General features: G+C 43.9%; 1 protein-coding gene across 1 annotated transcript in view; it reads left to right on the plus strand.

Annotated features, from left to right (window-relative positions):
* LOC144504829 (synaptojanin-2-like) overlaps window positions 1-26,035 on the plus strand; it is a 249,212-nt gene that overhangs the window by 184,382 nt on the left and 38,795 nt on the right. Inside the window, exons 18-21 of the mRNA XM_078230581.1 lie at window positions 2,059-2,164; window positions 18,051-18,269; window positions 19,834-19,912; window positions 24,358-24,526. Of these exons, the coding sequence (XP_078086707.1) occupies window positions 2,059-2,164; window positions 18,051-18,269; window positions 19,834-19,912; window positions 24,358-24,526 (573 nt within the window). The remainder of the gene's footprint in view (window positions 1-2,058; window positions 2,165-18,050; window positions 18,270-19,833; window positions 19,913-24,357; window positions 24,527-26,035) is intronic.

Consider the following 26,035-nt stretch of genomic DNA (forward strand, 5'->3'; position numbering starts at 1 on the left):
CCTCCTGAGTGGCTCACGCAAATCTCCCCACCAGGATATTAGCCCCGCTCCAGGTGAGGTGTAACCCGTCCCTCTTGAACAGGTCACCCCTTCCCCAGAAGAGATCCCAGTGATCCAAAAATCTAAATCCCTGCCCCCTGCACCAGCTCTCAAGCTATGCATTCATGTAGTAGGCTTATTCTTCTGGATAACTATTTTGGTAAATATAGAGCAATCATTTTCATCTCTGTTCAGTGATCACTTCTTTTTGTTAATTAGTATTAGGTGATCTCTTGGTAACAATGTTCACGAATTTAATTAGATATTGTAAATACCAATGTTTAATTTAACAAATTTACAGGGTGAGCAATTAGTAGTTTGGTGGTACAACACTTGATTATTGTTGAGGCGTGCTATCAAAGCTTTTCATCTTGCACTCATCAGGACAGACACAACACTACATTTCAAAGAAAATAACAATTGTATGAGAAATAGGGCAGTGATTGCTTGGCAACTTAGAACATAGAACATTACAGCGCAGTACAGGCCCTTCGGCCCACAATGTTGCGCCGACCTGTGAAACCAATCTAAAGCCCATCTAACCTACAATATTCCAATATCATCCATATGTTTATCCAATGACCCTTTAAATGCCCTTAAAGTTGACGAGTCCACTACTGTTGCAGGCAGGGCATTCCACGCCCTTACTAGTCTCTCAGTAAAGAATCTACCTCTGACATCTGTCCTATATCTATCACCCCTCAATTTAAAGCTATGTCCCCTCGTGCTAGCCATCACCATCCGAGAAAAAAGGCTCTCACTGTCCACCCTATCTAACCCTCTGATCATCTTGTATGCCTCTATTAAGTCACCTCTTAACCTTCTTCTCTCTAACGAAAACAGCCTCAAATCACTCAGCCTTTCCTCATAAGACCTTCCCACCATACCAAGCAACATCCTGGTAAATCTCCTCTGCACCCTTTCCAATGCTTCCACATCCTTCCTATAATGCGGCAACCAGAACTGTACGCAATACTCCAAATGCGGCCGCACCAGAGTTTTGTACAGCTGCAACATGACATCATGGCTCCGAAACTCGATCCCTCTACCAATAAAAGTTAGCACACTGTACGCCTTCTTAACAACCCTATCAACCTGGGTGCCAACTTTCAGGGATCTATGCACATGGACACCGAGATCTCTCTGCTCATCCACACTACCAAGTATCTTACCATTAGCCCAGTACTCTGTATTATTGTTACTCCTTCCAAAGTGAATCACCTCACACTTTTCCGCATTAAACTCCATTTGCCACCTCTCAGCCCAGCTCTGCAGCTTATCTATGCCCCTCTGTAACCTGCAACATCCTTCCGCACTGTCCACAACTCCACCGATTTTAGTGTCATCCGCAAATTTACTTCTACGCCCTCATCCAGGTCATTTATAAAAATGACAAACAGCAGTGGCCCCAAAACAGATCCTTGTGGTACACCACTAGTAACTGAACTCCAGGATGAACATTTCCCATCAACCACCACCCTCTGTCTTCTTACAGCTAGCCAATTTCCGATCCAAACTTGGCTCTGATTGGTAGCAATTATATTTTTGCTTTTTTTTTTATGACCGAGTTCCTACCACTGTTCTCCACACACCACTGTTCTCCACACATCTTCCACCTTCTCAAATAGTTTGTATGTCTGCTTGTGAATCAGTTCTTGCATCATGTGAAATTGAATTCAGTTTTTTCTCCAGGTTTTGAGAGAGACCTGATTCTGTTTCAGAGTTCCTCCCTTTATCTGCTTGGGTGTTAAACCACACTCTCTTGTTAATTTCTTTGAGTTTTTTATGCAAACTGATAATACATAACTCATACATTGTATACAATTTGCCTGTCCCAGAAGTTGTAGCCACAAGCATGTAAGAGGTGATCAAAGAGAAATTCCGAGAATGAGACAAAATAATTATTTCCCATTAAAGAAATAATGCTGCTCCTTTAATCGAAGCAATAAGTAACTTTGATTTTTAAGAGAGGAATGACCTGCAGTGTTTATGCAATATTTTCAATTTGCTGCATTTCAGATTTAAGAGGGTCTGAACATGAAGCAGAGACAAAGGCCAAGAACATGTGGACTCCAGGTGATCTGCTGTATTATGGGAGAACAGAGTTGAATGCCTCTGATCATAGGTGTGTGATTGTGACCCTGTTTTTATTATGATGTCAAGATATTTGAGGACAGTTTGCAATTAGCAGACTAAACATTAGCACGTTAGTAGAAAATATTTTAAGTACAAAAATGAATCTTTTGCAAGTAGTCCTTGCATTTGAGGTATTTTCATTATTCAGAGAAACATGAGAAGTTGATATAAATTAAGATATTACCCTTCGTCTTTAGCTTTCATTAGTGCCCATGCACATGGGTAGATCTGGCCATGTATCAAAGTCAAGTGGGCATTCTGCTGAATATTGAAAGGATAAAATGTGTCCAAACCTATCAGCACGTTAAAGGATAGTGTCTTATTGATTGTCTGCTTCAAGTCGTGTAGCAAAATGCTAGATCATTTGTTTTATTTTAATTGAAATATTTAGAATCCCTTGTCCATTTCCTGTCCACAAACTTCACTTCCTGTTATCATGCTTTTGATCAAGCGTTTCAAATGCCAGCTGTATAAAAAAGCTATATAAAAACAGACCCTGGTGGCAGTACAAGCGCACCGACCTCCTCAGAAGACAAACACGGGACACGGTGGACAGAGTACCCTTCGTCGTCCAGTACTTCCCCGGAGCGGAGAAGCTACGGCATCTCCTCCGGAGCCTTCAACATGTCATTGATGAAGACGAACATCTCGCTAAGGCCATCCCCACACCCCCACTTCTTGCCTTCAAACAACTGCACAACCTCAAACACACCATTGTCCGCAGCAAACTACCCAGCCTTCAGGAGAACAGTGACCACGACACCACACAACCCTGCCACAGCAACCTCTGCAAGATGTGCCGGATCATCGACAGGGATGCCATCATCTCACGTGAGAACACCATCTACCAGGTGCACGGTACCTACTCTTGCAACTCGGCCAACGTTGTCTACCTGATACGCTGCAGGGAAGGATGTCCCGAGGCATGGTACATTGGGGAAACCATGCAGACGCTACGACAACGGATGAATGAACACCGCTCGACAATCACCAGGCAAGACTGTTCTCTTCCTGTGGGGGAACACTTCAGCAGTTGCGGGCATTCAGCCTCTGATCTTCGGGTAAGCGTTCTCCAAGGCGGCCTTCACAACACACGACAGCGCAGAGTTGCTGAGCAGAAACTGATAGCCAAGTTCCACACGCATGAGGACGGCCTAAACTGGGATGTTGGGTTTATGTCACACTATCAGTAACCCCCACAGCTTGCCTCCTGGGCTTGCAGAATCTCAGTGGCTGTCCTGTCTGGAGACAATACAGATCTCTTTAACCTGTGCTTAATGCTCCCTCCACTCGCATTGTCTGTATCTTTAAGACCTGGTTGGTTGTAGAGATTCGCATTCTAATCAGTATTCTGTAACTTGATTTTGTGTCTCTGTGCCCTGTTTGAGAGCAGATTTCCACTCCATCTGACGAAGGAGCAGCGCTCCGAAAGCTAATGGCATTTGCTACCAAATAAACCTGTTGGACTTTAACCTGGTGTTGTTAAAACTCTTACTGGGCAGTACAAGCAGCAGTCTTAGGGTGACTGTGTCGCTCTACTAGGTCCCCTGACACACCGAACAATACCATAGGTCTGACAATAGATATGCAAATTATTACTTACAATGTAAATGTAACGCTTCTTGCTATACATTTTTATTCTATTTTCTTAACTTTTGACCATTTTGTTGACCAAATTAATATACATATTCCGTGTTATAATTCACGTCAGAAACTCCAAAGTGTTTTATGAAGTCTGCCTGGATCATAAATGTTGCACTTTGAATTTTGCTAGGATAAGCATGATATGTTTCACCTCAGGTATGATTCAAATGTCCTACTAGGGAGCTTTTATCAAACAAAGTTTATTTAAGAACATAGTTCACATGTATAGAAAGAAAATTAGCAATAATCTTTATCAATTCCAAACAAAAACAAAACAACCATAATAATGTATAACCCTTAACAAATATATCTACAATGTTCCAATCAAACGAAACTTCCTACAGATGACACCCTTTCCACAGGTTTAACACAACAAAGACCAATGCTCACGTGATACTGGAACTGAGTCTAATGGTTGGAGAATTGAAAACCCTGATTTCTCAGCCTTGTAGCTTCCAGCAGCCCTCTGAATACATCCAGAACAGTTTGAAGTCAGAACTGCTTCCCAGAGCACCAGGGAGAGAGACTCTCTCGAGGCAAGCTAGCCACCATCAGCACATTTTCCACTCTAGGAAGACAAGAAGCCTTGCTTTCAGTTAACCAGCAGAATTTCCAAAACCAGGAAGGGAGAAACTTATTTTCAGCTTGATATCCCTTCTAAACTCAAACTGCAGCCAGCCAAACAGAAAATGAAACCTTAAATTCACTAGGAAGGAAAAAACAACTGTTCAAAAACTAGAGGATTGGGAAATCTTTAAAGGTCAACAGAAAGCCATGAAAAAAGGTATAAAGAAAAGTAAAATGGATTATGAGAGCAAACTAGCTCAGAATGTGAAAACAGATAGCAAACGTTTCTGCAAATATATAAAACGAAAAAGAGTGGCTAAATTAAACATTGGTCCTTTAGAGGATGAGAAGGGGGATGTATTAACTGGAAATGAGGAAATGACTGAGGCATTGAACAGGTATTTCGTGTCGGTCTTCACAGTGGAAGACACAAATAACATGCCAAAAGTTAATGACAAGAAGGTTACTGCAGGTGAGGACCAAGAAACTATCATTATCACTAAAGAGGTAGTGTTGGGCAAGCTAATGGGGCTAAAGGCAGACAAGTCTCCTGGTCCTGATGGAATGCATCCCAGGGTACTAAAAGAGATGGCGGGGGAAATAGCAAATGCACTAGTGGTAATTTACCAAAATTCGCTGGACTCTGGGGTGGTTCCCGCAGATTGGAAAACAGCAGATATGACGCCACTATTTAAAAAGGGAGGTAGACAAAAGGCAGGTAACTATAGGCTGGTTAGCTTAACTTCTATAGTAGGGAAAATGCTTGAATCTGTCATCAAGGAAAAAATAGCGAGACACCTGGATATAAATTGTCCCATTGGGAAGACGCAGCATGGGTTCATGAAGGGCAGGTCATGTTTGATTAATTTGGTGAAATTCTTTGAGGACATTACATGTGCAGTGGACAATGGGGAACCTGTGGATGTGATGTATCTGGATTTCCAGATGGCATTTGACAAGGTGCCACACCAAAGGCTGCTGCATAAGATAAAGGTGCATGGTGTTACGGGTAATGTATTAGCATGGCTAGAGAATTGGTTAACTAACAGAAAGCAAAGAGTGGGAAGTAAATGAGTGCTTTTCTGGTTGACGATCAGTGACGAGTGGTGTGCCTCAGGGATCAGTGTTGGGACCACAATTGTTTACAATTCACATAGGTGATTTGGAGTTGGGGAGTGTGCCAGAATTCACAGATGACACTAAGATGAGTAGTGGACCAAAGTGTGCAGAGGACACAAAGTCTGCAAAGGGATATAGATGGTCTAAGTGAGTGGGCGAGGGTCTGGCAGATGGAGTACAATGTTGGTAAATGTGAGGTCATCCATTTTGTTAAGAATAACAGCAAACTAGACTATTATTTAAATAGTAAACAATTGCAGCATGCTGCAGTGCAGAGGGACCTGGGTGACTTGTACATGCATCACAAAAAGCTGGTTTGCAGGTGCAGCAGGTAATTAAGAAGGCAAATGGACGTTTGTCCTTCATTGCGAGAGGGATGGAGTTTAATGTTGCAGCTGTATAAGGTGCTGGTGAGGCCACACCTGGAGTACGATGTATAGTTTTGGCCTCCTTACTTGAGAAAGGATATACTGGCACTGGAGGGGGTACAGAGGAGATTCACTAGGTTGATTCCGGAGTTGAGAGGGTTGGCTTATGAGGAGAGACTGAGTAGACTGGGGCTATACTCATTGGAATTCAGAAGAATAAGGGGAGACCATTTAGAAACACATAAAATTATGAAGGGAATAGATAGGATAGAAGCAGGGAAGTTATTTCCACTGGCAGGTGAAACTAGAACGAGGGGGCATGACCTCAAAATAAGGGGGAGCAGGTTTAGGACTGAGTTGAGGAGGAACTTCTTCACACAAAGGGTTGTGAATCTGTGGAATTACCTGCTCAGTGAAGCAGTTGAGGCTACCTCATTGAATGTTTTTAAGGCAAAGATAGATCACTTTTTGAACAGTAAAGGAATTAAGGATTATGGTGAGCGGGTGGGTAAGTGGAGCTGAGTCCACGAAAAGATCAGCCACGATCTTATTGAATGGCGGAGCAGGCTCGAGGGGCCAGATGGCCTACTCCTGCTCCTAGTTCTTATGCTCTTAAAAACACATGACCTGCCAACCAGTCTTCTTCCTAACAATGCAGGGCCATAAAAGATCCCAGAGTAAAAAAGAAAAAAAAGCCCATTTAAACCACAAAAGGAGCAATTAAAGGACTCCTACAGACACCTCAGCAACAATGAAATAAGCTGAGGCTGTGAGAGCTGCAGAGAACATGATTTTAAAAAAATCTTAAAGGTGCACTGACGCCACAACAGAAACATCTTGTAATTGAAAGAGTTGTACACAAATTTTATTCCACCTCAGTTAAGTTTCTTCAGCTGATTGTGACATGCAAACATATATATGGAAATACAAAATAGGAACAGAAATCGGCTATTTGGGCCCTCAAGCCTGCTCCACCATTCAATCAGATCATGGCTGATCTGTTTATGAATTTCCCATCTACCTCCGATAATCTTTGATTCCCTTGTCTAACCTCCGCCTTAAAAATGTTCATTGACCCAACTTTCACCGCCTTCTGATAGGTATATACCAAAGGGCAATAGTTATAGCTGGGGGAAAGGAAATTATGATGCGATTAGGCGAGATTTAGCTGGCATAGGTTGGGGAAGGAAACTGCAGGGGATGGGCACAATTGTAATGTGGAACTTGTTCAAGGAACAGCTACTACGCGTCCTTGATAAATATGTACCTGTCAGGCAGGGAGGAAGCAGACGTGTGAGGGAACCGTGGTTTACTAAGGAGGTTGAATCTCTTGTGAAGAGGAAGATGGAGACTTATGTTAAGATGAGACGTGAAGGCTCAGTTAGGGCGCTTGAGAGTTACAAGTTAGCCAGGAAGGACCTAAAGAAAGAGTTAAGAAGAGCCAGGAGGGGACATGAGAAGTCTTTGGCAGGTAGGATCAAGGAAAACCCTAAAGCTTTCTATAGGTATGTCAGGAGTAAAAGAATGACTAGGGTAAGATTAGGGCCAGTCAAGGACAGGAGTGGGAAGTTGTGCGTGGAGTCTGAAGAGATAGGAGAGGCACTAAATGAATATTTTTCATCGGTATTCACAGTGGAGAGGGACAGTGTTGTTGAGGGGAGTACTGAGATGCAGGCCGTTGGACTGGATGGGATTGATGTTCATAAGGAGGAGGTGTTAGCAATTCTGGAAAGGGTAAAAATAGATAAGTCCCCTGGGCCGGATGGGATTTATCCTAGGATTCTCTGGGAGGCTAGAGAGGAGATTGCAGAGCCTTTGGCTTTGATCTTTGTGTCGTCATTGTCTACAGGAACAGTGCCAGAAGACTGGAGGATAGCAAATGTTGTCCCCTTGTTCAAGAAGGGGAGTAGGGACAACCCTGGTAATTATAGACCAGTGAGCCTTATTTCTGTTGTGGGCAAAGTATTGGAAAGGATTATAAGAGATAGGATTTATAATCACCTGGAAAGGAATAATTTGATTAGGGATGGTCAGCACGGTTTTGTGAAGGGTAGGTCGTGCCTCACAAACCTTATTGAGTTCTTTGAGAAGGTGACCAAAGAGGTGGATGAGGGTAAAGCGGTTGATGCGGTGTATATGGATTTCAGCAAAGCGTTTGATAAGGTTCCCCATGGTAAGCTTTTGCAGAAAATACGGACTCATGGGATTGAGGGTGATTTAGTGGTTTGGATCAGGAATTGGCTAGCTGTAAGAAAACAAAGGGTGGTGGTTGATGGGAAATATTCATCCTGGAGTTCAGTTACTAGTGGTGTACCGCAAGGATCTGTTTTGGGGCCACTGCTGTTTGTCATTTTTATTAATGACTTGGATGAGGGCGTGGAAGGATGGATTAGTAAATTTGCGGATGACACTAAAGTCGGTGGAGTTGTAGACAGTGCGGAGGGAAGTGGCAGGTTACAGAGGGACATAGATAAGCTGCAGAGCTGGGCTGAGAGGTGGCAAATGGAGTTTAATGCGGAAAAGTGTGAGGTGATTCACTTTGGAAGGAGTAACAGGAATACAGAGTACTGGGCTAATGGTAAGATACTTGGTAGTGTGGATGAACAGAGGGATCTGGGTGTCCATGTGCATAAATCCCTGAAAGTTGGCACCCAGGTTGATAGGGTTGTTAAGAAGGCGTACGGTGTGTTAGCTTTTATTGGTAGAGGGATTGAGTTTCGGAGCCAGGAGGTCATGCTGCAACTGTACAAAACTCTGGTGCGGCCGCATTTGGAGTATTGTGTACAGTTCTGGTCGCCGTATTATAGGAAAGATGTGGAAGTGTTGGAAAGGGTGCAGAGGAGATTTACCAGGATGTTGCCTGGTATGGTGGGAAAATCGTATGAGGAAAGGCTGAGGGGCTTGAGGTTGTTTTTGTTAGAAGAAGGTTAAGAGGAGACTTAATAGAGCCATACAAGATAATCAGAGGATTAGATAGGGTGGATAGTGAGAGCCTTTTTCCTCGGATGGTGTTGGCTAGCACGAGGGGACATAGCTTTAAATTGAGGGGTGAGAGATATAGGACAGATGTTAGAGGTAGGTTCTTTACTCGGAGAGTAGTAAGGGCGTGGAATACCCTGCCTGCAGCAGTGGTGGACTCGTCAACGTTGAGAGCGTTCAAGTGGTTATTGGATAAACATATGGATGATATTGGAATAGTGTAGAGGGGCTTTAGATTGGTACCACTGGTCGGCGCAACATCGAGGGCCGAAGGGCCTGTACTGAGCTGTAATGTTCTATGTTCTGAGGCAGAGACTTCCAAAGTCACACAACCATCTGAGAGCAAATAATTTTGTCATCTCTGTCCTGTAAAGATGACCCCTAAGTTTAAAATTGTGTCTCCAAGTGAAAACAGTCAGTTCGCCATGTCCCTGTTGAATGCCGGAGCTGGCTTGGGAGGCCAAGTGCTGCTCCTAATTCATATGTAGCTGTGGCTCGGTAAACCTGGCAGCTAATGCATTCACTGCTTGTGTGCTGGGAGGAGTTGGGATGTTTCCTCTGGTATCCCAGGCCCTGCAACCATTAGATCACCCCACTTCCCCCATAGAAAGCCCCTGGGGTCAGGAATTGGAGCTTTTAGCTTTGTTTTGCTTAAACGTGGTGTTTCATGATGGCGCACTGGTTAGCACTGCTCCAGGGTCCCTGGTTCAGTTTCAGCCTTGAGTGACTGTGTGGAGTTTGCACATTCTCCCCGTGTCTGCGTGGGTTTCTTCCCACAGTCCAAGTATATGCAGGTTAGGTGGATTGGCCATGTGAAATTGCCCCTTAGTGTCCCAGGATGTGTAGCCATAGTAAATGTGTGGATTTGCAGGGATGGGGATAGGGAATTAGGGGAAGAAATAGTCTAGCGGTAATACCACTAGGCCATTAATCCAGAAACTCAGCTCATATTCTGGGGACCCGGGTTCGAATCCTGCCAAGGCAGATGGTGGAATTTGCATTCAATAAAAAATATCTGGAATTTAAAATCTACTGATGGCCATGAAACCATTTGTTAATTGTCGGAACAGCCGACCTGGTTCACTGATGTCTTTGATTTGATTTGTTATTGTCACATGTATTAGCATACAGTGAAAAGTATTGTTTCTTGCGCGCTATACAGACAAAGCATACCATACATAGGGGAGGGAAGGAAAGGAGACAGTGAAGAATGTAGTGTTACAGTCATTGCTAGGGTGTAGAGAAAGTTCAACTTAATGCGAGATTCAGGGAAAAAGCTGTTTTTGAATCGGTTGGTACGTGATCTCAGAATTCTGTATCTTTATCCAGATGGGAGTAGGCGGAATGGAGTGTATGTCCAGGGTGCATTGGGTTCTTGATTATGGCGGCTGCATTTCTGAGGCAGCGGGAAGTGTAGACAGTGTCAGTGGATGGGAGGCTGGTTGAGTGATAGACTGGGCTTCATTCACAGCCCTTTGTAGTTTATTGCGGCCTTGAACAGAGCAGGAGCCATACCAAGCTGTGGTACAACCGGAAATAATGCTTTCTGTGGTACATCTGTAAACATTGGTGAGAGTTGTAGTGGACATGCCAAATTTCCTTAGCCTCCTGAGAAAGTAGAGACATTGGTGGGCTTTCTTAATGATAGCCTCAGCATAGAGGATCCAGGACAGGTAGTTGGTGATCTGGACACCTAAAAATATGAAGCTCTTGACCATTTCTACTTCATCCCCATTGATGTAGACAGGGGCATGCCCTCCACTACACCTCCTGAAGTTGATGTCAATCTCCTTCGTTTTTTTGACATTGAGCAAGAGAATATTGTCGCCGCACCAAGGAACAAAGAAAATTACAGCATAGGAACAGGCCCTGTGGCCCACCAAGCCTGCACTGACCGTGCTGTCCGACTTAACTAAAACCCCCTACTCTCCCGGAAACCATATCCCTCTATTCCCATCCTATTCATGTATTTGTCCAGATGCCCCTTAAAAGTCACTATCATGTCTGCTTCCATTACCTCCCCTGGCAGCGGGTTCCAGTCACCCACCACCCTCTGTGTAAAAAAACTTGCCTCGTACATCTCCTTTAAACCTTGCCCCTCGCACCTTAAACCTATGCCCCCTAGTAATTGACTCTTACACTTTGGAAAAAGCTTCTGACTATCCATTCTGTCCATGCCCATCATAATCTTGTAGACTTCTATCAGGTCGTCCCTCAACCTTCGTCGTTCCAGTGAGAACAAACCAAGTTTCTCCAACCTCTCCCCAGTTCACCAGATTCTCTATCTCTTTTCTGTATTGTGTCTCATCATTGTTTGAGATCTGACCCACAGCGGTCGTATCATCAGCGAACTTGAAAATCGAGTTGGAGGGGAATTTGGCCGCGCAATCATAGATGTATAAGGAGTATAGTAGGGGGCTGAGGACACAGCCTTGTGAGGCACCGGTGTTGAGGATGATCGTGGAAGAGGTGTTGTTGCCTATCCTTACTGACTGTGATCTGTAGGTTCGGAAGTCTAGGATCCAGTCACAGAGGGAGGGGGCTGAGCCCCAGGCCCCAAAGTTTTCAGCTGAGTTGCATAAGAATAATGGTGTTGAAGGCTGAGCTATACTCTATGACTAGGAGTCTGACGTTGGTGTCTTTGTTATCTAGGTGTTCCAGGCTTGAGTGTAGGGCCAGGGGGATGGCGTCTGCTGTGGACCTGTTGGGGTGATCGGCAAACTGTAGTGGATCCAGGCAGGCTGGGAGGCAGGAATTGATTTGTGTCATGACTAACCTTTCAAAGCATTTCATTATGATGGCTATTAGAGCCAACGGATTATAGTCATTAAGGCATGCTACCAGGCTTTTCTTTGGTAACAGCATGATGGTTGTCTTCTTGAAGCAGGTAGCGGCCTCAGATTGGTGTAAAGAGAGGTTGAGGATGTCTACGAATACCCCTGCCAGCTGGCCCAAGCAGGGCCTGAGTGCTTGTCCAGATACACATTCTGGGCCAGTTGCTTTCCTTGAGTTGAGTTTTGAGAAGGTTGCTCTGACGTTGGCAATGGTGACCTCACATACAGTTTCGTCCGAGGCTTCGGGGATGGAGGGTGTGCTCTCACTGACCTCTTGCTCAAAACTGGCATAGAATGCATTGAGCTCATCAGGGAGGAATGCATTGGAGCCGGCAATTTTACCTGCCTTCATCTTGTAGCTTGTTATGTCTTGCAGACCTTGCCATAGTCGGCGGGAGTTCATGTGGCTAGCCTGGGATTCTAACTTGGTCTGGTACTGTCTTTTGGCATCTTTGATGGATCTTCATAGATCATATCTGGCATTCTTATATAGGTCAGTGTCGCATGGCCTGAACACCTCAGGCCAGGACTTAAGCAGGCAGTGGATATCCCTGTTCATCCATGGTTTCCAGTTGGGAAACACGCAGATTTGCTTCTTTGGCACACTGTCTTCTATAGACTTACAAATGAAGTCAGTTACTGTAGTGGCGTACTGATTCAGGCTGGTTGAAGAGTTTTTAAATACTGACCAGTCTACTGACTCTAAGCAGTCCCGTAGGAGATCATCTGATTCCTCAGACCAACATAGCATGCGATTTACCAAAGTGTGAGCTGGCGATAGAGCGGTAGGCATTTTTGATATTTGTGTAGCAGTGGTCTAGGATGTTTGAGACTCTGATGGAACAGGAGATGTGTTGGTGGTATCTTGGTAAAACGCTCTTGAGCTCGGCCTGATTGAAGTCCCTGGTCACAATGAACAAGGCCTTGGGATGTTTCGTCTCAAGGCTTTGTCGTGGTGTATATTTCATCTAGCGCAGTCTTCACGTCCACGTCAGGTGGGATGGAAATTGCTGTCAGGATAACAGAAGTGAACTCCCGCAGAAGGTAGTAGGGGTGGCATTTTAGCGTCATGTATTCTAGGTCTGGGGAGCAGAAACTTGATGTGGAGATGCCGGCGTTGGACTGGGGTAAACACAGTAAGGAGTCTAACAACACCAGGTTAAAGTCCAACAGGTTTATTTGGTAGCAAACGCCACTAGCTTTCGGAGCGCTGTTCCTTCATCAGGTGAGTGGAAGATCTGCTCATAAACAGCAAACAGGGCATATAAAGACACAAACTCAATTTACAGAATAATGATTGGAATGCGAGTCTTTACAGCTAATCAACTCTTAAAGGTACAGACAATGTGAGTGGAGAGAGCATTAGCACAGGTTAAAGAAATGTGTATTGTCTCCAGACAGGACAGCCAGTGGGACATTGCAAGTCCAGGCAAGTTGTGGGAGTTACAGATAGTGTGACATGAACCCAAGATCCCGGTTGAGGCCGTCCTCATGTGTGCGGAACCTGACTATCAGGTTATCATGTGGCTAGTGGCGTTTGCTACCAAATAAACCTGTTGGCCAGTCCGCGTCTGGCATGTGGGACTCTTTTAAGGAACTATTGATAAGGCTGCAGGATAGGCATGTGCCTGTAAAAAGGAAAGATAGGAAAGGTAGGATTCGAGAGCCGTGGATAACCAGGGAAATTGAGGATCTGATTAAAACGAAAAGGGAGGCGTACGTTAAGTCCAGGCAACTGAAAACAGATGGAGCTCTGGAGGAATACAGAGAGAGTAGGAAAGATCTCAAACGGGGAGTTAGAAGGGCAAAAAGAGGTCACGAGATGTTCTTGGCAGGCAGGATTAAGGAGAATCCTAAGGCATTCTATTCATACGTTAGGAACAAAAGAGTTGTCAGGGAGAAAATCGGACCTCTCAGGGACAAAGGAGGGGAATTATGCTTAGAACCCAAGGGAATAGGGGAGATCCTAAATGAATACTTTGCATCGGTATTCACGAAGGAGAGGGGCGTGTTAACCGGGAGTGTCTCGGAGGGAGGTGTTGACCCGTTAGAGAAAATCTCCATTACAAGAGAGGAAGTGTTAGGTTTTTTAGGGAACATTAAAACTGACAAAGCCCCAGGGCCTGATGGCATCTTTCCTCGACTGCTCAGGGAGACGAGAGGTGAAATTGCTGGGCCTCTGACGGAAATCTTTGTCGCTTCTTTGGACACGGGTGAGGTCCCTGAGGATTGGAGGATAGCGAATGTGGTCCCGTTGTTTAAGAAGGGTAGCAGGGATAACCCAGGAAATTATAGGCCGGTGAGCTTGACGTCCGTGGTAGGGAAGTTGTTGGAGAGGATTCTTAGAGACAGGATGTATGTGCATTTAGAACGAAACAATCTCATTAGTGACAGACAGCATGGTTTTGTAAGAGGGAGGTCGTGCCTTACAAATTTGGTGGAGTTTTTTGAGGAAGTGACAAAAACGGTTGATGAAGGAAGGGCCGTGGATGTCGTCTATATGGATTTCAGTAAGGCATTTGACAAAGTCCCACATGGCAGGTTGGTTCAGAAGGTTAAGGCTCATGGGATACAAGGAGAAGTGGCTAGATGGGTGGAGAACTGGCTTGGCCATAGGAGACAGAGGGTAGTGGTCGAAGGGTCTTTTTCCGGCTGGAGGTCTGTGACCAGTGGTGTTCCGCAGGGTTCTGTACTGGGACCTCTGCTATTTGTGATATATATAAATGATTTGGAAGAAGGTGTAACTGGTGTAATCAGCAAGTTTGCGGATGACACGAAGATGGCTGGAATTGCGGATAGCAAAGAGCATTGTCGGGCAATACAGCAGGATATAGATAGGCTGGAAAATTGGGCGGAGAGGTGGCAGATGGAGTTTAATCCGGATAAATGCGAAGTGATGCATTTTGGAAGGAATAATGTAGGGAGGAGTTATACAATAAATGGCAGAGTCATCAGGAGTATAGAAACACAGAGGGACCTAGGTGTGCAAGTCCACAAATCCTTGAAGGTGGCAACACAGGTGGAGAAGGTGGTGAAGAAGGCATATGGTATGCTTGCCTTTATAGGATGGGGTATAGAGTATAAAAGCTGGAGTCTGATGATGCAGCTGTATAGAACGCTGGTTAGGCCACATTTGGAGTACTGCGTCCAGTTCTGGTCGCCGCACTACCAGAAGGACGTGGAGGCATTGGAGAGAGTGCAGAGAAGGTTTACCAGGATGTTGCCTGGTATGGAGGGTCTTAGCTATGAGGAGAGATTGGGTAGACTGGGGTTGTTCTCCTTGGAAAGACGGAGAATGAGGGGAGATCTAATAGAGGTGTACAAGATTATGAAGGGTATAGATAGGGTAAACAGTGGGAAGCTTTTTCCCAGGTCGGAGGTGACGATCACGAGGGGTCACGGGCTCAAGCTGAGAGGGGCGAAGTATAACTCAGACATCAGAGGGATGTTTTTTACACAGAGGGTGGTGGGGGCCTGGAATGCGCTGCCAAGTAGGGTGGTGGAGGCAGGCACGCTGACATCGTTTAAGACTTACCTGGATAGTCACATGAGCAGCCTGGGAATGGAGGGATACAAACGATTGGTCTAGTTGGACCAAGGAGCGGCGCAGGCTTGGAGGGCCGAAGGGCCTGTTTCCTGTGCTGTACTGTTCTTTGTTCTTTGTTCTTTGACTTTAACCTGGTGTTGATAGACTCCTTACTGAGCAGAAACGTGCCAGTGTAGCTATGTCTAGGCACCATGAGGTGTTGATTAGAAGGCAGACCCCACCTCCCCTCGTCTTGCCGGAGACCGTGATGCGGTACATTTTGTGGATTGAGAAGCCCCCTAGTTGTAGGGCACTGTCTGGTGAAGCAGGAGTAAGCCATGTCTCCTTGAAACAGAGCACACAGCAGTCCTTCAATTCTCTTTTGAAAGTGAGTCTGACTTTAAGTTCGTCTAGCTTGTTTTCTAGAGATTGGACATTTGCCAGGAGTAAGCTGGGGAAGGGGAGCCTTGGGACCGTGTTGTTCCACTCTCACCTGCAAGCCTGCATGTTTTCCATGCTTCCTGGAATGACTGCTTCTTTTCGGGCCTGGGAGACAGTGAGAGTAGTATGCAGTGTAAGGTGTGTCCAATGAGGTTCTTCTCTCTGGTCGGTGTGTGAATGGAGGATTTGTTGCCTTGTTTGCGGTTCCTGCATCGGTAGATGTGTCTGCATGGTTGGGTGTTCCGGGTCACTGTCGGGCTGCGGCTTGTCTTTGGAGGTCAGAGGATGTCCAGACAATGCTCCAGCATGGATGCGCGAAGGTTGGTAAGTGCATGATGTCTCTGGGGTCACAGTAGACCTGATGTCCAGGTCTACATGTTGGGGTCCTTAGGGTCACTGTCAGCTTGGAGTCTTCCTTCGGAGATTGGAGGATCTCTAGAACTGCAAGTAAATTTAAAAGAGCAGTGTTTGTGATTTTTAGGCAGTGGGAGTTGATTTTTAGGAGTGTGGGGCGATTGTAGAAGGGGGGAGTGGGGGGAGTGCTTGTGGCCTGCAGAAGGTCGCAGCTCTCTGGGTCAGAGGGGTTGGGGGCTGGTGGAGTGGAGGATCCGGCTCCAGACTTACTGGTCTAGCTATCAGGTTTGATGGGAGTTTTGGGGGAGAAGGCTCCAGCCCCAGGGATGCAGGTCTGATTGGAAACCAGCAGTATGAAGGCATCGTTTTCCTGAGCTGTAGAGGCCGAGAGAGTGCCAGCTGGAGTCTCGAGAGTGAAGACTGAGGTTGTGGCGGCATTTTCCTGGTCACTGGGGGCTGGCAGATTGAAGGCCCTGGCTTCCAGGGCATTTTCCTGTGCACTGTGAGCCAGTGTAGGGAAATCCCCGACTCTGGGACTGTAGAACTGGCTGCAGGTCCCACATGGTCGGCTGGTCCAGGTCAGCTTCAGATTCGGTGTGTCCAGTTAGAATAAAGTTTTAAAAGCATAGAACAAGAGTAAAAGATAGAATTAGAAGGTATGCTGGGCACAGTTTGCAGGAAATCGCCTCGCTTCAGTGCCATCAATGTCGTTTAGGGAAGGAAATCTGCCATCCTTACCTTGTCTAGCCTACATGTGACTCCAGACCCACAGCAATATGGCTGACTCTCAACCGCCCTCAGATAAATAAGGATGGGCCATAAGTGCTGGCCAGCCAGCAATGACAATGTCCCACGAATGAATAAAAAAAAAAATTGGCATGGGTAAGATACTCTATCAGAGAGATGGTGCAGACTCAATGGGCTGAATGGCCTCTTTTGCACTGTAGGGATTCTATGGGATCAATTATATTCATTAAAACATTAAAGCCAGATTTTTGCTACTATGGAGGGTAGCTCGAGCCAGGAAAGTACCCGAAATGGCAGACCTATCTCAGCTTAAAGGGCCTCTTTGGACCCAATTTTTGCTTTGGGGCAAGACTGAATTTGGTGTGCCAACCCAGATTCCGATCCCAGACAGATTTTGGAGCAGGTGAGAACGCTAGTCTTAGTTCTCTGTGACTTCTCCCTAGTTGGTTTAGATGCTATTAACCCTTACTCCCCCCCCCCCTCACCCGACGCCCCCATTCCCTAATTCCTTCCTCCATCTTTCCCCTCTTAGTTCCATGCCACCTCCATGCCAAATCACCCAGTATCTTCCATGGATAGGCCTCGGAAGACATGTGGTGATGAAAAAAATAGGATGGAATTTTACAAAGAGATGGCAAAGTGTCAGGTTCTGATTGAAAATCTGCATGTTTCTCTCCAGAAACACAGCCAGGTTTTCTCACCAGATATTCTGATACTTTGATGGAACAAAGATTGGGGGGAGTGGGGGTGTAGTTGCGTGGTTTATACTGCCATATTGCGGGGTCAATTGGGGTGCCACTTTCGAAGAGTGCTTCGATCTCAAAGCATGCATGGAGAGCTCCCCCCACCCTATCAACCTATCAACTATTGCATCTACCCCCCCCCCCCCCCCCCCCCCCCCCCCCCCCCCGGCCACAAAAGGGCTACCTTGCTGGCCTGTCCTTGGCAATGCCAACCTGGCATCAATAGTTGACCACTCTGTCGGCCCCGGATCTGACACAATGCTAAACTTTTTTTGTTAGGTCTCTGTCTATTCAGCAGAATTAACTGCTACATTTTTCAATAAAAATATGAATGTGACACTCCAATTCAAGTAAAATATTGATGTAAATTATTTTCCGCATTTAGTCTGGCTGTGAAGAGGCTGTGATTTTAAAGAACTGTTGGGAACATTTTGAATTGCGATAATATTAGAACCAAAGCTTTGATGATGTGTTAATGCGTTCACACCAGTTTTAATGTTGATGTTTCATCTTGCATACTTTTACAATTCCCCATTTCACAATTCAAATACAGGCCTGTGTTAGCTGTCTTTGAAGTGAATATTCAGGAGGTGGATATTTTTGAACGTGAGAAAGTATTCCAAGAAATTACATCCTCCCTGGGGCCTTCAGATGCAACTGTGGTGATATGTCTCAAAGGAGCAACCAGTTCAGAAAGAGAGGCATTTCCAGATGACCTAAGCAATGAAATTACTAATTGCCTTCAGAGTTATGGCACTATTTTACTGGTGAGGTAAGTGGTGGTTACCAGAAATAAATGGTCCTGAAAACATTGGTTCAATTTTATCTTTGTCTTTTATCGAAATCAAGAAAAGAGTTTGAGTAAAAATGACCATTATTAATTGTTGTAAGGAAACTATTGCTATCTATTGACGTACCTCATTCAAGTGTGAAGAGCATGTTTAATAAAGACAAAAGTTGCTGAAAATACTCAGCAGGTCTGAGTATTGATGGAGAGAGAAGTAAAGGCTGAGATTTTATTGACACAGCTGCAGCAATCAACAATGAATCAGGACAGCTCTGCTTCTCCCATTTGTGGGAGGTCCCCTCCATGCTGCAGAGCCTCCTCCATGTTTGATTAGAGGTCCCCCTGGCTCTCATCCTACAAGGAGGCATTCAGGGTTCACCAGGCAGTCTCTCCATGCAACAGATTGCCGTCTTCCACGTTCCACACTGTTGGTAAAATGCCATGGCGTCGGCAAAATGATGGGCACTGTACCTTCCCTTGTCATTTTACAGAGCTGCCCATCTCCCAGATCATTCCCAGAAGACTGGTAAAATCCAGCCAAGAGCTAACCTTTCAAGTCAAAGACCTATCTTCAGAATGAATGGAATAGCAAATCATTGAACTGGAATGTTAGGCTGGATTATCATGGAGTCGGGGAGACTCTGTGGAGGTCTATAAGAGATAGCCGGGACCTAATTCCAGGATTTCCAACTCATTCCTGGTGCCCCCAGTTTTCACTAATGTGAGTTTAGGATGTGTGCAGGTGTGGGTTACAAACCGCAGCCTGCATTCTGCACCAGGCTGGCTCCATAACCGGGATAAGTATGATCTGTGTCATCCAGGACTTGTTGCATACGGACACCGACTGCTTCAGTATCTGCCCTCATTTGTTAATAGCAGCAGAGTTGTGTGTCATTATTGACCTAAAACTTGTCCACCCAACTTCTACAGAACTGAAATGAATTGCGGCAGTATGCCAATGCTATTGATGTGTTGTTGTGCATTATGCCTGACTACCAAGTTCACAAGAACACAACAAGAGCCCATTGAGCCTGCTCCTCCATTCAGTATGATCATGGCTGACCTTGGGCTTCAGCTCCACTAACTCCCCATATCTCTTGATTCCATGTGAGTCTAAAAATCTCTCCGCCTTAAATGTATTGAATGATGGAACATCCACAATCCTCTTGAGGTAGAGAATTCCAAAGATGCAGACTCACAACCCTTTGAGTGAAGTAATTTCCTCTCCTCTCAATCCTAAATGATTGGCCCCTTATCCTGGGACTGTGTCCTTCCTGGGATTTAAGACTCCTTGACCATAAGAACAATAAGAACATGAGAAATAGGAGCAGGAGTAGGCCATCTAGCCCCTCGAGCCTGCCCCGCCATTCAATAAGATCATGGCTGATCTGACGTGGATCAGTACCACTTACCACTGACCAGTGGAAAACAATCTCTCAGTGTCTACCCATTCAAGTTGATCCTGAGGGGAGCTGCTTTTCTCGCATTGGTTTTGCTAAAGATAACTTTACATGGCAGGACAATAATTGTTTTACTTTTTTCCTGTTAGGTTTGATCATGGACAGATGCTGGTAACTTTTCAGGATAGCCGGATGGCTTTGAAAAGTTTGGATCTAGATGGAATAAAGGTAAGTCTGGTTTTGATGCAGAATGGTTTCCAGCTTGCATTTTAACTCCTTCCATGGAAAGGGGTCAGTAAATCTATTAAAATGATGATTTAGGGCTCTGTTTCTTTTTACTGCTTGGTTCCTGCCTTTCACCATCTTAACTGCAGAGTTTTGTTAAGTGACACTGGCGCTGACCGAAGTAAGCAGTCATCTCAATATATTCAAATTGTATTTGATTAAAATCCCAAACCAATTCTAGCATCTAAAAATAGGTGTCTGCTCTGCCCCGAATCTGTTGAACCTAGTAGAATGGTTTTTCAAAAGAATGGGACAAAGTGGCAATAAATCCCTTAGACCTGATGAGCTAAAACTTGGGATTCTAAAAGAGGTTTAGAATTGGTGAATGCATTGGTTTTAATTGTTCAGAATTCTTCAGATACTATTGGAAGGATTGCATACATGATCCCACTAGAAATAGTTGTTTGGTAGTATAGAATTTGAATATTTCTCAAAAAAGATTTTTTGTTGAAGCTTTTCACCTGGCCCTCATCAGAACGATTTGCAAAAATACCAGTGTTAGTGGAAACAACAAATTTACACTGCATGAGAACATAGAACATAGAACAGTACAGTACAGCACAGAACAGGCCCTTCGGCCCACGATGTTGTGCTGAGCTTTATCTGAAACCAAGATCAAGCTATCCCACTTCCTATCATCCTGGTGTGCTCCATGTGCCTATCCAATAACATGGATAGTGCTGATTGGATGGTAAGTGGTATTCTGATTGGTAGAGGCATTGTCATGCATAATGCTACAGATAATAGTGACTGACAGTTAACTGCCAAGCATTGTTTAAAATTTAAACCAGGTAACTTGACACTGATTACTCAAGGCATTGCCCTGAGGAATGAATCTGTGAAGGGCTGACATTCATTTTGTTTAGCTGAAGCAGATGCGATTGTGTTCGTTTTTTTCTGTCTGCAAAGAACAGGGCTCTGTGTGTTATTACATGCAGCTTCTAGTGCATGCAAATGCGCCATAGTGTGAGCCCAATTGACATTGGTTGTCAGTGTAATTCTTAGCACACTGAGGATTATTTAGAAAATGTTGTCAAATCACAGAAGCACATCTAATTTCTGCATTCTGTTTTGAGTTTTGCAAGTACGGGCTGGTTAGATATGGTCTGTATCTTGCCCATTGTGAACAGCAGCTGGGACATGCTGTTTGATACAATCTGCCTTCATCAGTCATTGGGACGTATAGTCCACATACCAGCATCACCCCGGCACTAAAATTCATATGCTACAGTACTCATTTGTGTGATAGGTAGTACTACTTTTTAACTTAATGGCAGATCCTGTTTGTGGCAAATACCACATGTGTTGCCATTGCATATCAGTAGCATGAGATTTTTAAAAAGTTTTTTATGTTTATTTATTAGTGTCACAAGTAGGCTTACATTAACACCGCAATTAAGGTACTGTGAAAATCCCTTAGTCATCACCCACCTAAAGAATGTCCTGTGACAACCTTGACCCTGGCTCCAGAGAGGGAACATACCATCCCTGAATCATGTCTATGGCCACAGGAATGTCTGTCTGCTCCCCTAATCCCATACCGCTACAGTACTTCCACTCTTCCTCCTCCCTTGCTGTGCAGCTGAGCCACCCATGGTGCCAGAAACTTGGTTCTTGCTACAGTCCTCTGAGGAACCATCTTACTCAGCAGTATCCAAAATGGAAAAGGGTTAGAGAGCAAGAACGCCTCGGGGATTCCTGCATGACCTGACTGTATCTTTAAGCTACTTTGGTCATTACCTTGCTGCCCATGTGCTTCTAAACCTACCATCCAATTAATCTTCAGCCTTGTGAATTCATCACAGTTACTCTAGTCACAGTTCGATTTCCACAACCTGGAGCTCAGCTTTCTGCAGCTGTAGATGTAATCATTGAGGGCACTTTGTGTCTGTACAAGTTCCCACATCCTGCAGGATGTACATTCTACATTGTGAGAGCCCTGGACCAGAATCCCAAATTATGGGGGTGATTCTTCCAGCCCACTGTGCTGCTGAAAACCATCAGGACCTGGGCACATGTCAGATTTTTGTTCTAATAATTTTCTCTATATTCCTTTCCCTGGTGATTGTAATTGTTTTAAGTTCCTCCCTCCCTTTCACCACCTAATTTATAATTATTTCTGGAATGTTATTTGAATCCTCTACAGTGAAGACAGATGCTAAATATGTGTTCAATTCATCTACTATTTCCTTATTTTACATTATTAACTCCTTATTTTCACTTTCTAGAGGATTAATACTTTGATTTTTTCACTTTTAAGCGCCTGTAGAAACACTATCTATTTTTATATTTCTCGCGCTGGCTTTCTCTTGTACACTCACTTCTAGGGGATTTGTGCAGTAACTTCATTGCAGTGTTAATGTAAGTCTATTTGTGAAACTAATAAATAAACTTTAAATTCCTTCTTTATTAATGTTTTAGTCATTCTTTGCAGTTCTTCATTTACTGTCCAGTCTACTGATTTGCCATTCATCTTTGTGAAATCATACACTTATTCTTTCAATTTGATGCTATCCTTAACTTCTTTAGTTAGCCCTGGATGGTGTGTCCTTCCCTTGGAGTCTTTCTTTCTCTCTGGAATATATGATTTGAGTATTCTGAAATGTCTCCTTAAATATCTGCCACTGCATCTGGGGTGGGGTGTGGAATAAGAGGCTTTTGAATGGACCTATTTAGTATTAAATTGATCTTTCTCAACACCCTAGTTATGACTGTAACACTACATTCTGTACTCTTTCCTTTCCTTCTCTATGTATGGTATGCTTTGTCTGTATAGCGTGCAAGAAACTACTTTTCACTGTATACTAATACATGTGACAATAATAAATCAATATATGTACTTTAATAAAAACAGAACTGAGGAAAATGATTATGCAAAACTTTGAGTTGCAGCAAAATTAATATTTTGAATAGCATTGCACTTTAGGAAGAATGTCCAAGTGTTGGAGAATTTGCAGAAGAGATTTGCTAGAATGGTCTGAGGGGCTTTAGTCATGTGGAGAGTGCAGAGAACCTGGAATTAGTAACTTTAGAATAGAGGTTTTTAAAGAGTGATATAATAGATGAGTTCAACATTGTGAGAGGTTTTGACGGAGTAGGTCATAGAAACATAGAAGATAGGAGCAGGAGGAGGCCATTTGGCCCTTCGAGCCTATTCTGCCATTCATTACAATTATGGCTGATCATCCAACTCAATAGCCTAATCCTGCTTTTTCCCCATTACCTTTAATCTCATTCACCCCAAGTGCTATATCCAGCCGCCTCTTGAATACATTCAATGTTTTGGCATTAACTACTTCCTGTGGTAATGAATTCCACAGGCTTACCGTCCTAAATGGTCTACCCATAATCCTCAGATTGTGACCCCCTGTTCTGGACTCCCCACCATCGGAAATATCCTCTCTGCATTTACCCTGTCTAGTCCTGTTAGAATTTTATAAGTCTCTATGAGATCCCCCTCATTCGTCTGAACTCCAGTGAAAACAATCCTAACCTAGTCAATCTCTCCTCATACATCAGTCCCGCCATCCCTGGAATCAGCCTGGTAAACCTTTGTTGCACTCCCTCGAGAGCAAGAACACCCTTCCTCAGAAAAGGAGACTAAAACTGCACACTAGGTGTGGCCTCACCAAGGCCCTGTATAATTGTAACAACACATCCCTGTTCCTGTACTCCAAACTTCTCGCAATTAAGGTTTATTAGGCTGATTCCGGGGATGGCGGGATTGTTGTATGAGGAGAGATTGACTAGGTTAGGACTGTTTTCACTGGAGTTCAGACGAATGATGGGGGATCTCATAGAGACTTATAAAATTCTAACAGGAATAGACAGGGCTCTTCCTCAGAAAAGGAGACCAAAACTGCACACAATACTCTCGGTGTGGCCTCACCAAGGCCCTGTATAATTGCATCAAGTTAAGAAGTCTCACAGCACCAGGTTAAAGTTTTTAACCTGGTGTTGTGAGACTTCTTACTGTGTTCACCCCAGTCCAATGCCGGCATCTCCACATCATAATTGCACCAAAACATCCCTGCTCCTGTACTCGAAACCTCTCGCAATGAAGGCCAACGTGCCATTTGCCTTTTTTACCACGTGCTTCACCTGCATACTTACCTTCAGTGACTGGTGCACAAGGACACCCAGGTCTCGCTGCACACTCCCCTCTCCCAATTTACAGCCATGATGAGAATCTGTTCCAGTTTATAGGAGGTTTGACAATCAGAGGGCACAGATTTCAGGTGATTGACTATGAACCAGAGGAGAGATGAGTTTTTAACTAAACAATTTATTACAATCTGAAATACATTGAAAGGCAGGCGGAAGCATGTTTTGTGCAATTATTTATTTGTGCTGTTCCGTTAATTAAAATGTGATTTAACACCTTTAAGATTAATGGCAGAGTGCTGAGTATAAGGCCCCGGACCAAAAACTGGCTGAATGATCTACATGAAGAAATTAACATTAACAGGAACAGTATTGCACCGATGTCTCCAACTGCAAATTCTTGCCTGCTTGAAGAAACCTTTGATTTTAACAGTCTGGATTATGACACCGAAGGTAATTCATATGCCACATGAGTCCTGTATAGAATTACCACCAAGTAAAAATTCAATGACACATCTTGTTGCTCCAGGATACTAATTGTTTAAATGCCAATTTGTTGCACCATGAGTTCAGAATCTCAGCGAATAGCAAAAGTTGAGTGGAGAGCAGATTACCCCAAAATATCCAACAGACTTCCAGACTCCTGATCAATAACAATCTGCCAAATAATAGTTCCAACTTGTGCAAACCTAGATCAGCCAACAATAAAGTTTGCTGAATTTGTTTCAACTTCATGGGGTGATCTGTCTGTGTATTCACTGCCATCTTGCAATACATGCATTTGCATAATTATTTTTGTGTCAGTGGTATCTTGACACTTGTGTCTTTACAGAACTACTTTATAATCTTTTGCTGTCTCCAGGCTAACAACAGTTAAACCAAAATCCAACAGCTATTCATACTCAGCGGAGTATAGTGAATGAGTATATTATATCCAAGAAGGGTTCATTGGTAGTAGAATACTGAAGTTCCTCCATCAACAATCTCTCCACTAAATTGTAATTAAAAGCATTTACAGATAAGCTAGCTGTTCAGCATTGCCAACTGAAGACTTTATATATTTTGATTGTGGATTACAGTACTCAATAATTAAAAATAAGCTAACAGGATTGAAATGAATGTAGATACTTGAACACATAATCCAGGCAAGCACTCCTGAGTACTGAAGGAATGCTATACTATTGGAGTGAAACTCCATAATGCTTCTTGCGTCACTTCAGTCCCATGTTATGTGGTTAAATTTTTATGCGCTCGGAGAAACTAAGGATGTGCAATTAACGCTGCCTTCCCATGTCAGCCAAATCCAGAGAAATTTTTTAAAATGTCATAATTGAATTAAACATAAATCACAGTTCATCACCAGCAGCGCAAGATTTGATAAAGCATTTTTCCTATCTATATTGCGGTATGGTACTAGTATGTCTATTAAGAGCTCTAAGTACATTTGATTACATATTTGCATTTTCTGCAAGGCTTTATTGACCAAGAAATGTTTTGCTTGTCTGGATCAAGCTAATTTAAGATTATAAAAATAATTTGATCTATTATTATTTTAGTGTTGACAAAGAGTTTATCTGAAAGTTTGTGGAATAATTTCTAGTGTAAAATAATATGTTCATCATATAACATTATTGGTGTCTTTAGCAGTCTGGCAGCTTCATCATTCTGATCCATTGAATGTGTGTTCTGATTGTTGCATGCAATTCCAATGACAACCTGCAAGTTAGGCATTAATAATACTCCAGTTACCTTTATATTGGCAATCTTTTCATTTAGATTCCAGGAGGACAAAATCTGTGAGCCGGCTCCCGGCATTAATATACAGACTGTTGCGGGCTTTGATGTCAGCCTTTTAATTGATCACAACTTTACCCTCGAGTAACCAGACAAGTAACAGAGTTTTCTTAAACAGGTGTTTTAATACAAGCTATAGCAAGGACCCTGGGAAGCTACAGTTCACAT

The sequence above is a fragment of the Mustelus asterias genome, chromosome 15 (assembly GCF_964213995.1).
Source record: "Mustelus asterias chromosome 15, sMusAst1.hap1.1, whole genome shotgun sequence".
Lineage (NCBI taxonomy): Eukaryota > Metazoa > Chordata > Chondrichthyes > Carcharhiniformes > Triakidae > Mustelus > Mustelus asterias.